This window comes from Haematobia irritans, chromosome 1 (genome assembly GCF_050003625.1).
Source record: "Haematobia irritans isolate KBUSLIRL chromosome 1, ASM5000362v1, whole genome shotgun sequence".
NCBI classification, from domain to species: Eukaryota; Metazoa; Arthropoda; class Insecta; order Diptera; family Muscidae; genus Haematobia; species Haematobia irritans.
In genome coordinates, this window is record NC_134397.1 from 230,967,688 (window position 1) to 230,986,041 (window position 18,354).

An 18,354-nucleotide genomic window follows, 5' to 3' on the forward strand; every position below is an offset into this window, starting at 1 on the left:
GCTTGTTGTCCAAAAACACCGAGTTTATATTCTCCCACAGCCACAACGTAGATGAGAATTATGCTCATAGCAAGCAACAATAAATGTTTCTCAAAGTCAGATTGCCACACAAATTATGGTGGGTACAGTGGGTATGCGGTGAGTAGAGCAGTGGGTATGTGGCCATAAAAGGCACACATACATTAAACAGCAGGAGGCACAATCAAATAAATCTATGTACGGACGAATACAATACAAACATGTATTTCGTTCCGTAACAACACAGTACAGAAAATAGCAATGTTAATGACAAACACCAAATAAAAATATTTTTAGAATTTTTTAACTAAACTATTTTACAAACGTTGATATGATAAAAATAAGTTAAATTACTTCCTGTGTAGTGCTTTTAAAGTTGTGCCTTGGGAACAACTTCCAGATTTTTTTACTGAGATATGGCAAAGAAAAAGAATGAAAATTCCATAAATGAGATCTGTATCCAATAGAGTGACCGCAACTTATATGGGACAAAACAAATGTAGGAATCTTGTTCGCCTTAACCCCCCCCCCCCCCCCTTTCCATATATTGGGATAGCCAAAATTTGAGCCCGATTAAACGACGTTTACACGTGCCGCTCGTCGCTGAGTCAAACCGAGTTACGCCAGCCTTTAGCTTCGAAAACGCGACCTGGTGCCACTGGGAGCATTCGCCTCAACCCCACAAAATGAATCCCCTTTCCAGATATTGGGATAGCCAAAATTTGAGCCCGATTAAACGACGTTAACACGTGCCGCTCGTCGCTCAAAATTTGAAAAAAAAAATAACGGCCAAAAAGTTTGGCGGCACGTGTTAACGTCGTTTAATCGGTCTCAAATTTTGGCTATCCCAATATCTGGAAAGGGGATTCGTTTTGTGGGGTTAAGGCGAACAAGATTCCGACATTTTTTTTTTGCCCCATATAAGTTGCGGTCACTCTAGTATCCAAATTTTAATTTCATTGATCTAGCATTTAAAGCTATATAGGTCCCTAAGAAATTTCTTTATTTTAAAGAAGCCGCATCTTTGGCTCGGAATCAATACCAAAATCCTTAAGGCAAGATCAAAATCTTTGGATCAAAGTAAACTTTTTTTTGAGTGTAGCAAAGTTTTTTCTATGATTGTAATATACTCATGGAACTTCATAAAGTTAGCCATTATATTAATACTCCAAAACACTGACAAATCCAAGATTCCATTATCGCTGTTTGGTAGGTGATCGGTAGAATTCTTCACGTTTTGGTATATATTGACAAAATTTTCTATAGAAATAAAATTTTGACAAAATTTTCTATAGAAATAAAATTTTGACAAAATTTTCTATAGAAACAAAAATTTTGACAAAATTTTCTATAGAAACAAAAATTTTGACAAAATTTTCTATAGAAATAAAATTTTGTCAAAATTTTCTATAGAAATAAATATTTGAAAAATTTTCTATAGAAATAAAATTTAAACAAAATTTTTTATAGAAATAAAATTTTATCAAATTTTTCTATAGAAATAAAATTTTAACAAATTTTCTGTAAAATAAAATTTTAACTAAATTTTTTTATAGAAATAAAATTTTGACATAATTTTCTGTAGAAATAAAAATTTGACAAAATTTTCCATAGAAATAAAATTTTGACATAATTTTATAATTTTCTGTAGAAATAAAATTTTGACAAAATTTTCCATAGAAATAAAATTTTGACAAATTTTCTTCAGAAAAAAAATTTTGACAAAATAAGAATTTTTATCTTTTTAACAATGCCAGCTGGTTCTTCGTCCAAATTAATTACTCTACATATTATTATTACAATTTTAATACGTGCTTATTATTGGACGTGAAAGATTGAGGCATTGATTGATTATGAAGCCAGATACAAATCCACAAGCCTAACTAGACATATGTTTCTTTGCTGGCTAATGCAAGTTTTCAGTCTTTAGTGTAGATCTGGCGGGGTGAGATGATTTAACTTGTGTTATATGCTAATTTCTTACATACGAGAATTATTCCTTCCAAATTGAACCATTTTTCACCACCAATGTGCATCATCTTTTTAAATACATAGCTACAATTCCTTAATCTTACTTTTTCTGTCCTTGGACAAGAAGGGATTCTTGTGTCTGCACCGGAATAAATGATCAAGATATTTCGTTGTAACAAAAAAACTGAGATGAAAATCCTTAACTTGTTATTGATATCGGTCGCTTGTGTTATCCAGTTAACACTTAACAAAGGATGTTGATTGATTTTCGCCATTATCCACCTCTAGAGGCGCTTCTGTGAATTTTAATTATAGTTTTATTGGTGTTAGGAAAGATTTTAATTTTCCCTCCTATTAAATGTTGCTATTTTTTAGAATGGAAGTACGACCATTTTTAAATAATTCAGGCGACTCGAAGGACATCAAAGCAGGTTTGTTAGGTATTGTCAAATAAAACAATATGTTTTAAGGATATTTTCGTTTATGTTTTATTAAAATCATATTATTCTTGTTTGTGTTTTTTTTTGTTTGTTTGTTTTTAATATATAAATAATATTGCTTATTGCTTAGCATCAGACGATTTAAAAGATACGATTCTTATAAACAAAAAAAAAAATAATAATAATATTAAATATGTGAATATCATATTAAGTGAGGGTGGTTGGGTTTTTTTTTGTATATGTGGTAGAGATTAAATGTTTACTATTTGGCATTAATGCTCTTTGCTGCTCATTTTTTATAGTTGTTTCGTATTTTTTTTAAGTATTTCGTGTCTACTTTAACTAAAAAAAAAATATTACATTATTAATACATTATACATTTAGTATAGGGGGTTTAGTTACTCATCAATGGCTTTTTGTGTTAACTAAAAGGAGAGCTAAAGAGTTTTGAATTTGCATAAAGAAATTCGTAGTAAAAATTAAGCTTCTCAGATGTTTGAAAAACAATTGTTTGATCTTACACAAAATTGATAGTTCTTATGCACAGCACATATTCTTTGTACACATCAAAACATCTTACAACATAAATTAAATGTAAATAATATTTAAAAAAAAATACCAAAGTACATAAATAAATACATATACATAGATAAGTTAAACTTAAACACGACAATCATAGTACACTCATTATTTTCTTTTTTTTTCCTACAATTTGTTGGATATTTACAAAATATCAATAATATTCAGACTCATTCTTTAGCTTTGTTTTTTTTTTCGCTTCAATTTTTCTCATTTGTTTGTTATTTAATTATTGATTTCGAATGGGCAATGGATGGGCTTCGGTATTGAATACCCATTTTTCCAAATCGATTTCTTTGGGATTACTGCTAAATAGTAAATAGAAATATTTCAAAGTTTCACCCAGCCAGAAACTTTCCATCATATCCCTTAGGCGTGTATTAAATATATTCTTAACATTACCAATTGATGAATAGCCATGTGTTACTTTAGCATATTTCTCAAAGGCCTGGAATATAGTCCAACCCATATCCTGATAGGTTCGATTGCCCGTTAAGGCATAGAAATAGTATAAACTTTCGACAAATTCTGGACGTAACAAATTATGAGCATCATTTGGCTTAACATAAATATCCAGCTCTTCCGCTTCTGTCGTAGAGAAATAGGAGATTTCTGGAGCTAATTGCGTGGGTTGTTTCATATAGGTTTGAAAGCACGTTTCTAAGAGATCCCGAGCCAGCAATAAATGCGAATCCGGCATACCATAGTGATGTCCCAATAATAATGTACCAGGCAAATAACACGTTAGATGATCCATTTTAGGTTTGAATTCTTTGCCATTTATCAATTCACCGATGTAAACGTGATTTTCTTTTGGTGTACGTCTTAATAGCTGTGAAAATACTCCATCCATGGCTTGTATGTAATCCGATACCAGACTAGGGGTGTTTGTGTGTGAGAGAGAGAGAGAGAGAGAACAACGATTATTTACTTATGATTTTTTGTGCTATATTTTCAACGAGTAAACCAAAATCATTTGAATTGATTTTGAAAAAATTTTAAGTTTTCTTTTATTTTTTTTTATTTTATGAGTTTTAAATAAAAATTTTATCTCAACTAAGCTGTCCTGTGTTTTATTTTTTATAGGAAAATTAATTATATAATCTGTACTATTGGACGATCACTTTATTTTTTTAAGACCTCAATCTCGCCGGGACTTCTAGGCGCTGACCGTGGTACAATGGTGAGCAAACCAGCCTTGCATACATGGGGTCGTGGATTCAAATCCTGTTTCGACCAACTATCACAAAGTTTTCAGCGGTGGATAATACCCTCTTAGTAATGCTAGTGATATTTCTCAGTTTTTCAATGCTTCTCTAAGTAGTTTCACCGCAATGTGAAATGCCGTTCGGATTTGGCTGTAAAAAGGGAGGACCCTTGTCATTGAGCTTAACATAGAATCGGACAGCACTGATAAGAGAGAAGTTCTCCACTGTGGTATCACAATCGATTGAATAGTCTAAGTAAGCTTGAAATACCGGGCTGCCGCTATACCTAACTTAACCAAAGACCCCTAAGAGTACCACTACTCATAAGCGTAGAAGGCTTATGGGTGGAGGGCTTTGCCTCCTCCAGAATAAATTGTCCATCCCACTTCCCACAGAATTTTGAAACCTATTTACGGGTTTCTAATGCTATTACTACCATTTAAAGTGAAATTCTATATATCGATCTATCAAAATGTTTTGGATGTCAAAATTTTATTTCTATAGCAAATGTTGTCAAAATTTTATTCCTACAGAAAATTTTGTCAAAATTTTATTTCTAAAGAAAATTTTTTTCTAAATTTTATTTCCATAGAAAATTTGGTAAAAAATTTATTTCTATTAAAAATTTTGTCAAAATTTTGTTTCCATAGAAAATTTTGTCAAAATTTTATTTCTTTAGAAAATGTCGCAATTCTATTTCAATAGAAAATTTTGCCATTATTTTATTTCTATGGAAAATTTTGTAAAAAATTTATTTCCATAGAAAATTTGTCAACATTTTATTTCTATAGAAAATTTGGTCAAAATTTTATTTTTATTAAAAATTTTGTCAAAATTTTATTTCCTTAGAAAATTTGGTCAAAATTTTATTTCCATAGAAAATTTTGGTCAAAATTTTATTTCTATAGAACATTTTGTCAAAAGTTTATTTCTATGGAAAATTTTGTCAACATTTTATTTCTATAGAAAATTTTTCAAAATTTTATTTCCACAGAAAATTTGTCAAAATTTTATTTCCATAGAAAATTTGGTCAAAATTCTTTTTCAACAGAAAATTTTGTCATCATTTTATTTCTATGGAAAATTTTGTCAAAATTTTATTTCCATAGAAAATTTTATCACAATTCTATTTCAATAGAAAGTGTTGTCATTATTTTTTTTTTTATGGAGAATGTTGGCAAAATTTTATTTCCATTGAAAATTTGTCACAATTGTATTTTCATAGAAAATTTGGTCAAAATTTTATTTCTATTAAAAATTTTGTCAGAATTTTATTTCTATAGAAAATTTTGTCAAAATTGTATTTCTGTAAAAAATTTTGTCAAAATTTTATTTCATTCGTTTTATTTTGTTATTGTTGGTTTTTTTCTTTTAATCATTGTTGTTGTTTTTGATTTCAGCTTAAAACCATCCATTGACTAAACTACATGTGTAGCTTAACCAACAGAGGAAAAGAATGTTTGTCAAATTTATTTGGGCAAAGCTCTATAGACTGCAAGATGGTTGGATGGACGCGCGTTTCGGAATTATCACATTCCTCATCAGTATCCTTAACTTGCAGCAAAACTATCAACCAATTATCGGAATAAATTCAGGCAGTTCACTAAACCCAAAAGTAAACCACACTTGAACCTTCCGAAAAAAGGTTTTACATGATAGCCGGCTTATGCCGAAATAAATTCATACAAACATATCTCTTTTCCTTTGCCACCGTCAAATCATCGATTTGAGTGCAGTTGGCTGGGTTTATTTTCAGCGTGCTTTGCCCAAATAAATTTGACAAACATTATTTTCCTCTGTTGGTTAAGCTACACTTGTAGTTTAGTCAATGCATGGTTTTAAGCTGAAATCAAAAACAACAACAATGATTGAAATTTTATTTCTATAGAAATTTTTGTCAAATGTTTATTTCTATAGAAAATTGTGTTAAAATTTTATTTGTATAGAACATTTGGTGAAAATTTTATTTCTATAGAAAATTTTGTCAAAATTTTATTCTATAGAATTTTTTAAAAATTTTATTTTTATTGAAAAATTTCTCAAAATGTTATTCCTATAGAAAATTTATGAAGTACCTCTTAATATTTTGCAAAATCTACCAAAACATCAAAATTTTATTCCTACAGAAAAAATTTCAAACTTTTATTTCTATAGAAAATTTTGTCAAATGCATGGTTTTAAGCTGAAATCAAAAACAACAACAATGATCAAAAATTTTATTTCTATAGAAATTTTTGTCAAATTTTTATTTCTATAGAATATTTTGTCAAAATTTTATTTCTACAGAACATTTTGTCAAAATTTTATTTCTTATAGAACATTTTGTCAAAATTTTATTTCTATAGAAAATTTTTTTTAAAATTTTATTTCATAATAATAAATAAATGATTTTTTTGACAATCGCAAAATATTGGGAAAATAAATAAAATATTAAAAAAAAGACCTCGAGCTTGAAAAAATCATTAATTTATTATTATAACATAAAAAAGGTCGAAGAAAATCAAGGAAAACAATAAAAAAAAAACAATAAAATTTTATTTCTATAGAAAATTTTATAAAAATTTTATTTCTTATAGAACATTTTGTCAAAATATTATTCCTATAGAACATTTTTGAAGTACCTCTTAATATTTTGCAAATTTTACCAAAACATCAAGAATTCTACTAAACTGTAAAAAACCTGCCTGTGAGCTAAACACGTAAATGTATATTGAAATTCGGTAAATGGGTTTTATTTTTTTTAAATTGTTTTGTTTTCTTCTGTATTCTTCCACTTCTTTATCTACTTGCAAATAGTAGGGATTCATATCCCAATCATATTTGCCTTTAACTGATGTCAATATATATAGTAGGTCTCATATGCTTCAAACCAGCAATTGAAAATATTTGGATTATTTGTTTAATTGTAGCATAGAAGTGCCCAAAAAAATACTACGCATTATTTAAAAATGTTGCCCACCGAAAACGATCTTTTCGCTTATCATAAATCAACAACAACAACACAATTATGATACTTACAAATCACCTCCTCTGTGGCCCGTTTGTATCCATTGTTTAAGCAAATATTCATAGTATGAATCACCTCTTGCTCCTAGCGATATAGTAGCGTAATTTCTAAACGTTCCGGTATTGGCATTGATAAAAATTGGTACAAGCCCACTATTTTTTTCAAGAGCATGCACTTTTTCATTGACACGATGGGCAATCTGAAAAACGTACACTCATTATTAAATATAGAAAAGCATGTGCAATTCTTATCTATATAGGCTTTATGTGTATTATATGTAAATGGAAACATTCCAACATGTTGTATTGTTGTCAAAACCCTTAGCGTGCCAAATTGAGCAAATATTATTGTAAGCTTTTGAAAATATTTAGGTATACTACAGTCGAATAGCTTGACTATTGTTTATACTTACACTTTCATACAAGGAAACATTTGTTAAGCGACTTAGGTCTCTAAATTCCAATTGAAGTGTTGTTACTTCACTGGTCGAACTATCTGGCGACCATTTTGGGGCATGGGCCGATAAGGCAGCTAAATTCACATCAGAGTATGGTATACCAGATGGTGATAGGAAGCATGGCAGTAAACGATTACCTAATTCGATCTGTAAATATAATTGAATTGTTAAAAACTAACACATTTTGAAGAAATTGTAATGGGTAAATGTTTCAGCTATTGAACAAAAATAAAGGACATTTTGTTAAATACATTTTCGGTCATTTATTAAAAACTAATGGAACTAAGTTTTTAACTGCAGTTAAAAGAAAAATTGAAATATCTTCTCTCCGGTGAATTTTAACTGAAAAATGTTCAGCAGCTAAATTCCTAACTGGCATATGGAATATATAGGCAAGACCAAAGATTATAAATTGTAGGACGATAGGAAATTAGCTACTGACGAGATCGAACCATTTACCAAATTAGTTTAACACTCGAACCGAACGCGTATACGACAAGTATTGACATAGCATTAAAATGCAAATAAAAAGAAATTAAGTGCACGAAATAAATTTCCATAAAGGGGAAAATGTATTTTTTTTGTTGGCCTAAAATTTAACATTGTTTCATTAAGAAAATTAAATTTTTCATTTAAAAAATAAAAACGAAAAGCAACTAAAAGATTACAAACATGTATTAAACTAATCTGGTAAATGCAACATTTGGTATGACGCAAGCCAATTTCCTATCTTCTTCAAATCTATAATCTTTGGGCAAGACGACAGATATGCCAATAGTAGGGTTATAAATTTCGTTAGAAAATGTAGCTCTAATGAAGCTTCATGGCAATGGGTATTAGTCTTTCTTTATGTAGGCACAAAATACTTATATACAATGCACCATGTTCTAATTACCTTCTTAAGATATATTCTTTTAACTCAAATTTGTTATTCACTTACCGATTTCTTGAGAAACACTTTATCTGCACTCAAATGATAGGCGGATAATAGACCTCCAAGTATACGAATGGTAACTTCAAATAAATTGACATCACGATTTACATCAAAATTCAAAAATTCGCTAACCCAATTTCTTGCTTCAATAAATTCTGCAAATAAAGAATTGTTAAAAAAACAGATTTAAAAAATATAAATATATTCCTCAATAAAACCTACCATCTTCTAACCCCATAATATACATGGTATCCAATGAATCAATTATGGTTAAACCAAGACCAAACCAATCATGCGATGATTCGGACATTGGTTTGAGATTGTCATGACCCCAGGCATATTTCTTGTAACCATTCCAAGAATGACGGAAGGCATTAACTACAGCTTCTTGGCGCTCATTATTGGGACCATGGAAATGTTGTTTTTGTGGTAAATGTTTTAGATCAATGCGTCCCAAAAACTCTTCGATAGTTACTCCATTAGTTGTTGGCAAACTTGTGGGATCTTGCAGAGCTGCCTCTATAGCTGCACGATCATCTTCGGCATTATTCGAGTGTTTGAGATTTAAATTATTATTTTCGTTAAGGATGTCATTATCAAGTATGTTGGGAAGTTGAGATTTTTCCATGGGCTTATCATTACTGGGTTGTGGTTGCTCGTGTTCTTGTGTTTGTGGAATATTGACCACATTTTCAATGCCAAGCTGCGTTTGTGGTTCTTGCTTTTGAGGTGCTGGTGCCGGCAGTATATTTTGCTGAAAGTATAAAATTAAAACAAACGTTGGTTAAATGTCATCTTAATTTTTCAACATGAAATATAACAGCGTTCACATCAGAAATTTTTAGGGTTACTAATGGAGATTTCGATTGGGAAAAAGGTGCAACATTCTCGAAATTTATTGCAAAATATGAAGGACACTGTTCTAGATTTTGGGTATTTTATCCCTCACATTATTATTAATATGCAATAATTTTGGAATGACACTCATCATTTGGGCAAAAATACAATGAGGGAAAAAGTAGTGTAACACCAAGGCAATATATTTTTTGCGAAACGAAAACGCCCTAAAACATTTGTATGGTGTTAGCATAGAACCGTCGATATAACGTCTTCCTTTCCAACAAGAGTGATAGTAAAAATGGGTATTATTTTTTTATGTCGATTTTAGTTAGTAGGAAGAGTCTAGTAATCATATTCGAAAAATATAACTTTAATTTATTAAAAAGTGTAATGTCAAAAAGTCGATTGGTCCAAGGCCATATTTTTTTGGAGTTCCTATAAAAGTTAAGTTGATTAGGTAAATTGGAATTTTTTTCTTATTAATGAAAGCTTAAAGCTGCGTTTGTAATGCGGATCTTTGTATAGTTTTTAAAGTCATTTTGAGAAACGTAAAGGTGGCTTTCGCCTAAAAAGTACACAAAGCTAAAACAAATCGTATAAAAGTTTCTCTCAAAATGGATAAGTGATCTAATCACAACACAATTTTATGTGGATATTAAAACTAATACTAAGCTGTTTAAAAAAAAAAACATAGTATGCAGCGACAATTTTTCATATATTGGGACCAAATTAACAGAGCTCCCTCAAAATGTTTTCAAATGGTCCTTACTGGATGTATCCTTAGAGATTTAGGTATAAGGTCTGTGGTATAAGTGCTCTTTCAAAATGATTTCAAATTGTCTTTACTGGATGTGTCCTTTGAGGTTTACCTATAAGGTCTTGTGGAATGACCAGATCATGGGGAGACATATCTCGAGATATGAGGCGAATGCACCCAATGTTGGATACAGAAATATATGTCAATTGTATAGGTAGAGGACAGTACAGATTCCGGGAGATAGCACCGATCTGATTTACCTAGATAAAATTCTCTCATCTTTGCTAATCGGAAATGGATTTTTGTTATTTTTTTTTTAGACTACGAAATAGTCCAAGGATAATCCATTGACTCCTGCAACACTTTAATTTGAGCGAGGAATATTGTCGTCTGTATCGACTCATCGCTGTTATCGCCGTTCAAGGAAACAATTAAACTCAGTTCCTTTACAAAATCGTATCTGGGGGTGGCTAATGAAGGAGGTTCCCTTCGAAATGTGGCATGGTTTGATTTGTCTATATTCCAGCATTTTATAAGATACCACCGAGTTCAAGAATCGTATAAAACCTCAGACAGCAGATACGAATTTTGAGGTTCATGTTTACATCTTTAGTCGAGAAAAAGAATGCCGGAGACTTTGGCGACATTGTTCCTGTTGGTGAAATAGTCGCATAAGGCCCTATTGTACCACCTTCACGACCTGTTACTACTTTCTCTTTGGGAAATACCTCTCTAAAATCCACGTAGACTATTCTGTCATCTAGCTATACAAAAATGCCTGATGTCCATGATATCTCTCAAGAGTATGGGGTGACTTAGAATGTCGATTCCATGTCAATGAGGTAAACATGGAATCTGGCAGAAAACTGTGATAAAAGTTCACCACTATGACATTCGGAATTTACTTCCGAATGTCATAGTGGTTCAGTAATAATTCATCTAGGAAGGGGCACCTGTAAGACTAGTGAGTTTAACTCCCTAAACCAACAACAAAATCGGCTAGTTCAGATTAAGATATAGGTCTCATCGTCAGCAGATTCTCACGATTTCCATTACCAGATTTTTCCAATTTTTTAATCTTTTTTAAACCCACCACCATACAATGGCGACGGGGGTAAAATAAGTTTGTCATTCCGTGTGTAACACATCGAAATATCGATTTCCGACTATATAAAGTATATATATTCTTGATCAGGGAGAAATTCTAAGACGATATAAGAATGTCCCTCTGTCTGTCTGTTGTAATCACGCTAAAGCCTTCAATAATGGTGCTATCGTCCTGAAATTTAGCACAGATTCGTTTTTTCATTGTAGGCAGATCAAGTTCGAAGATGGACTATATCGGTCCAAGTTTTGAAATAGTCCCCATATAAACCGACCTCTTGGGGTTATAGAAATCGTAGTTTTTATCCAATTTGCCTAAAATTGGAAATCTAGAGGTATTTTAGGACCATAAAAAAGTGTACCGAAAATGGTGCCTATCGGTCCATGTTTTGCTATAGCCCCCCATATGGACCGATTTCCCGATTTTGCTTCTTATGCGTCTAGAAAGTGTATTTTCTATCCGATTTTCCTGAAATTTAAAATCTAGCGGTACTTTTAACACCACAAATTGGTGTGTCGAAAATGGGGGGTATCGGTCCATGTTTTGGTATAGCCCCCATATAGACCGATCTCTTGATTTTACTTCTTGGGCGTCCAGAAACTATCCGATTTGCCTGAAATTGGAAATCTAGTGGTATTTTGGGACCATAAAGAGATGTGTCGAAAATGGTCAGTATCGGTCCATGTTTTGGTATAGTCCCTCTATGGACCGATTTCCCGAATTTGCTTCTTGGGCGTCTAGAAACTGTATTTTCAATCCTGTTTGCCTGAAATTGGAAATCTAGAGGCATTTTAAGACAACAAATTGTCGAAAATGGGGTATATCGGTCCATGTTTTGGCAAAGCCCCCGTATAGACCGATTTCCCGATTTTACTTCTTGGGCGTCTAGAGACTGTATTTACAATCCGATTTGCCTGAAATTAGAAATCTAGAGGTATTTTGGACCATAAAGAGGTGTGTCGAATATGGTCAGTATCGGTCCGGGTTTTGGTAACTTCTTGGACTTGTAGAATTCGAAGTTTTTACTCAATTTGTCTGGAATTTGAATTCTAGAGGTATTTGAGGACCTTTAAGAGGTGTGTCGAAAATGGTGAGAATTGGTCCATGTTTTGGTATAGCCCCCATATAGATCTACCTCCCGAATTTATTCCTTGGGCTGCTAGAATCTGTAGTTTTTATCCACTTTGCCTGAAATTGGAAACCTAGGTATTTTAGGGCCACAAATATGTCAGCCAAATATCGTGTGTATAGAGCCGTGTTTTAGTATAGCCCCCATATAGACCGATCTCCCGATTTAACTCCTTGGGCTTCTAGAAACCATAGCTTTTACCCGATTTGCCCGAAAATGTAAATATACTTGTATTTTAGACCCTCAAAAACCTGTATTGCATTTATTTTTACCGGTCCATTATGTAAGGCATCGATATAGACCGATTTCACTTCTTGAGGGTATATTAGGCGCACTGATCATAAAAATTGCTTGAAACTGAAAGTAAATCATTTAAATAATGGCGGTAAAAATCTACAGATTTAATATTTCAAATCAAGGCTTTATTTTATCATTTACACGATACGTTTATGATTTCTCTAAAACTCTAACAAAATTTTTTCTTATAAATCCAGAATCTGATCATAGGTAGAACCTTAATCTTATCTTCGGGAAGCGTACTAGTTGAACTGATCTGCTTGGGAGAATATCTGTCATCAAATCCCCTGAAATTCTATATATTATCAAGTAACCCGCTACTGCGAAGAGTTTTCAAAGGAATGTATTATATTTGATTCATGGAATTTGTTTTTTTTTTAAATACCCAGAGTTGAACCGAATATCAGTAATAATGTAGGATGTAAAACAGAGGACTGCGATTGATCTTAGTAATTATTACATGGTTTTATGGGTATTGGTGATAAAATTCAAAATATTAAATTACACACATATTTCCCCAGAGGGGTCCTTATATTATCCCATGCAGATCGAAAACCTTTGCTGTTAGCACCTATATTTCCTGTTTATTTTCATAATTTATTATAATTGCAAATATATAAATTATCCCATATTTATGAGTTTCCTTTAGATTATGTCTAACTAAGATAGAAACCACTTTTACTAAACATTGCATATCGCAAAGTTCGATTTTGTTATTATCATTATAGCTTATCGACAGAAATTACGTACACTGACCTACACCTACGGCTACAAAAAATATATTATGGTAGCGCAGCAATAGTCGTAAATATTTACTACCGAAAATATCAATAATTATATAGGTCAAATCATTGCTATGGTAGTTTCTTATTATGGTTTTATCAGCTACACGTCATTGACAACCCATTGATATTTGCTGATAATATGACCACCCATACATTCAATATACCACTCAACATTCAAGATTAGGTGTTATCTTAGCAGGAAAAAAAACAAATCGGAAGTACTTACCTCTCCGTGGGAAAAAGCTGATAAAATTTTGCTATCTTCACTACCGCCATTCTCACTATTACGCCTAACAACAACAACTCCGACCGAATTGGTATCCACGTTGAGGGAGTTTTTATTAATCACATCCAATTGCTGAGAAGGTAACAGGAACACAACACTGACACACATGGCCGATATGACCAATATAATGAGATTTCGTTGACAACGTGGTAATTGATTCCATGACTGCGAAAAAATTAAGAAAGGGTACAAGTTTGTTGGGGGGCGAGGTAAGACAAAGAACATCCAACTATGGTACTACTTACTCGTCTCAAACTTTTCTTACGACTACCGGATAGAGAAGTACTATTTCCTCCTTCGTCATTTAGGACACCTGCCGTAGCTGCCGGCAGTGTTAATGTTATATGATCTGATTTTTCAGTCATGGCTTTATGGTTCAATACAAAGAACTAAAATCCTCGCTGATTCATTGATTTCGAGGTTGAATTTTGTGGTTGTGCTTTATGTTTCGATGTAAATGCCCTTTTATCACTTTTTTCCACACTGTCCGGTACCAGTGTATACTAAACTAAATGACTTGGGATTAGGAAGCTTTAAAATTATATAGATTTACACATTTCTTCCTTTATTGGTGCTTGGTAGGAGCTCAACGAAAATCGATTGTCAAAAAGATTTAACTCAACAGAGTTGCCAGATGAAAAGCCACCGACAAAATTATTGCATTTGTTAGAATTTCCAAAAATAATTTGCTTCGATAAAAAATCAAAAATATGCATACATGTCAACAATACTATGGAAAGAGTAAGGAAATTTAATTTATGTAATCCCCACAGGAAGGAATACCTATAAATGTAGTAATAATGCCAAAATATATATTGAATCTAAATCAGCTGGTCAATATCGTAGCGTTACGATACATTCGCCAATGTGTGTTGAATATTAGTACTAAAACTCTATGACAATAATTCAGGGTTGTATATTTGATATGGTTTGTGACTTTGATAAGAAAGCAATTATTGACAAATCGCTCAACTAGTAAGAATTGATCCGCTTAAGAACCAAGAATGAAAATGCCGATTTCAATAGAAAAATTGATAATAATTGTGACATTAATAATAATTGATAATAATTATGAAATATAAATGTTTTAGTTAAAAACACACTACTGATATCAATCTACAATCATTTGTTGAAAGCTTGGAAAATCCAGTATACAGGCAAATAGTTTTTTTATACCCTCCACCATAGGATGGGGGGTATATTAACTTTGTCATTCCGTTTGTAACACATCGAAATATTGCTCTAAGACCCCATAAAGTATATATATTCTGGGTCGTGGTGAAATTCAGAGTCGATCTGAGCATGTCCGTCCGTCCGTCCTTCTGTTGAAATCACGCTAACTTCCGAAAGAAACAAGCTATCGACTTGAAACTTAGCACAAGTAGTTGTTATTTATGTAGGTTGGATGGTATTGCAAATGGGCCATATCGGTCCACTTTTACGTATAGCCCCCATATAAACGGACCCCCAAATTTGGCTTTCAGACCCTCTAAGAGAAGCAAATTTCATCCGATCCGGCTGAAATTTGGTACATGGTGTTAGTATATGGTCTCTAACAAACATGAAAAAATTGGTCTACATCGGTCAATAATTATATATAGCCCCATATAAACCAATCCCCCGATTTGGCTTGCGGAGCCTCTAAGAGAAGCAAATTTCGTCCGATCCGGCTGAAATTTGGTACATGGTGTTAGTATATGGTCTCTAACAACCATGAAAAAATTGGTCCACATCGGTCCATAATTATATATAGCCCCCATATAAACCGATCCCCCGATTTGGCTTTCGGAACCTCTAAGAGAAGCAAATTTCATCCGATCCGGCTGAGAGTTGGTACATTGTGTTAGTATATGGTCTTTAACAACCATACAAAAATTGGTCCATATCGGTCCATAATTATATATAGCCCCCATATAAACCGATTCCCAGATTTGGCTTGCGGAGCCTCTAAGAGAAGCAAATTTCATCCTATCCGGCTGAAATTTGGTACATGGTGTTAGTATATGGTCTCTAATGACCATGCAAAAATTGGTCCACATCGGTGCATAATTATATATAGCTCCATATAAACCGATCGCCAGATTTGACCTCCGGAGCCTCTTGGAAGACCAAAATTCATCTGATTCAGTTGATATTTGGTACGTGGTGTTAATATATGGCCTCAAACACCCATGCAAAAATTGGTCGAAATCGGTCCATAATTATGTATAGCCCCCATATAAACCGATCCCCAGATTTGACCTCCGGAGCCCCTTGGAAGAGCAAAATTCATCGGATTCGGTTGAAATTTGGTACGTGATGTTAGTATATGGTATCCAAAAACCATGCTGAATTGGTTCATATCAGTCCATAATTATATATAGCCCCCATATAAACCGATCCCCCGATTTGGCCCCCGGAACCTCTTGGAGTAGCAAAATTCATCCGATCTGGTAGAAATTTGGTACGTGATGGTAGTATATGATATTTAACAACCATGCCAAAAGTGGTCCATATCAGTCCATAATCATATATAGCCCCCATATAAACCGATCCCAAGATTTGGTTTTGGAGCCTCTTGGGTACATTGTGCTAGTATATGGCCGTTAACAACCATGCCTAACTAGGTCCATATCGGTCTATAGTTATATATAGCCTTCAGATAAATCGATCCCCAATCACACAAAAATTGGTCCATATCAAGTTCATAATTGTATATAGCTCCCATATAAGCGACCCCCATATTTCAACTCTGGCTTCCTACGTACCGTGCAAAAGTCCATATCGATTCGTAATTATTTGTAGACTTCACTATACATAACTTTTTTGTCTAATATATACCACGTATGGACTAACTCACAATTTTGAAAACGATGTTAAGAAGGTTTAAGATACCACAACCCAAGTAATTCGATTGTGAATGACAGTCTTTCGTAGAAGTTTCTACGCAATCCATGGTGGAGGGTACATAAGATTCGGCCTGGCCGAACTTACGGCCGTATATACTTGTTTATTATTATTTTTTTACTTTTTTATTAATTTTCTATTTTTTTGTAAAATTTAATTATCCAAAATATGCACTTAAAATAGCCTGATTGCGTTCTTTCTAATACTTGTCCACAAGGACTGCATCGGAAGTAGGAAAAAAAATCATTGGAGGATCCCAAGATGCGCTTTAGAAGAAATGTTCGTGCACTTGTCCGAAAGGACTGCATCGGAAGTGGAAAAAAATCAATGGGGGATCCCACGATGCGCTTTAGAAGAAATGTTTGTGAACTTGTCCAAAAGGACTGCATCGGAAGTTGAAAAAACTCGATGGGGGATTCTGGGATGGACTTTAAAAGAAATGTTTGTGGAACAACTGGGTAATTGATTTAAAATTAAAAAATGTCCATCATTTTTTTAACTCTTCCGATTTTGATTAAAAAGGTAATTGTATCAATTAATGTTTTAATTGAAAAAGTTTTCAGCTTCATTAACATTTTAATTGTAAATATTTTGGTGATATTTTTTCTGTGTATCACATTTAAAAAAATTTTTTTTTGCCAAAATTGTCTATAAATAAAATTTTGACAAAATTTCCTATATAAATACAATTTTTTCCTATATAAATAAAATTTTGATAAAATTTTCTATAGAAATAAATTTTTAACAAAATTTTCAATAAAATAAATTTTTGAAGTAAAATTTGCATAAAATACAAAATAGAAATAAAATTTACAGAAAATTTTCTATAGAAATAAAATTGTCTATAGAAGTAAATTTTTGACAAAATTTTCTATAGAAGTAAAAATTTTGGCAAACATTTCCTGTAGAAGTTAAATTTTGATAAAATTTTCTATAATCGTTATGATTAAAGAAAAAATTTGCTAATTTCCCACGAATTTCTCTCTCCCAATGCATAAAAAATTTTTCTTTCCTGAGAAATGAAATTTTAGGCAAACGAAGTTTTTTGCGTTTGTAAGGTTTTCTCTTTAGAGGCTATTTGCCTTTCGTTGTTACCCAATAAACACAGGATGAGCGTTTTTCAAATGCAACAACTTTTCAGTTTGAGGGTAAATATAATTTTCAACATAAATTCAACTTGACTTGAAATAGCTCATCTTCAATACATCTTCAACTTGTTTGCGAATTACTTCCAATTTGCCAAAATGTTGACGAAATCTTTGAAAAGGTGTTGAAGATAATATGAGAAAACTTTGACAAAACACTACCCTAAAATGCAACGAAAAAACCATGTGGTTTTCAATACTTATTTGTGCAACGAAGTTCGTGGTCAATTGCAAGAAATAAAAAAAAAATGAAAAATTTTAGACAAATAACCAAATAGTTTATAAAAATAGGTAAGTGAAAATAAAAAATGAAATAAAACTTTAAGGAAGTCACTAAATATATATCTCTTTGCAGAAAACTAAAATTATGGATTCTACGTTCTTGAAAACATTAAAAATCTGACCGATAAAAAAATGGTGGACTTGAACTGATTCCAATAATTTATAATAATTGGTACGTCAATATGAAAAATTAAATCAACACTTTAGAAAAGTCACTAAATTTAAATC

The 18,354-nt window shown here is 32.2% G+C and overlaps 1 protein-coding gene across 1 annotated transcript; it reads right to left on the bottom strand.

Annotated features, from left to right (window-relative positions):
* Positions 1-2,452: 2,452 nt before the first annotated feature.
* alpha-Man-Ib (alpha-Mannosidase class I b) lies at positions 2,453-14,426 on the bottom strand. The gene is made up of 7 exons (XM_075292605.1): positions 14,059-14,426; positions 13,754-13,978; positions 8,837-9,368; positions 8,621-8,769; positions 7,636-7,827; positions 7,235-7,422; positions 2,453-3,886 (listed from the first exon to the last, which is right to left on the bottom strand). The coding sequence occupies exons 1-7, from the start codon at positions 14,176-14,178 to the stop codon at positions 3,238-3,240; spliced, it is 2,055 nt and encodes a 684-aa protein (XP_075148720.1). The 5' UTR covers positions 14,179-14,426; the 3' UTR covers positions 2,453-3,237.
* Positions 14,427-18,354: the final 3,928 nt, after the last annotated feature.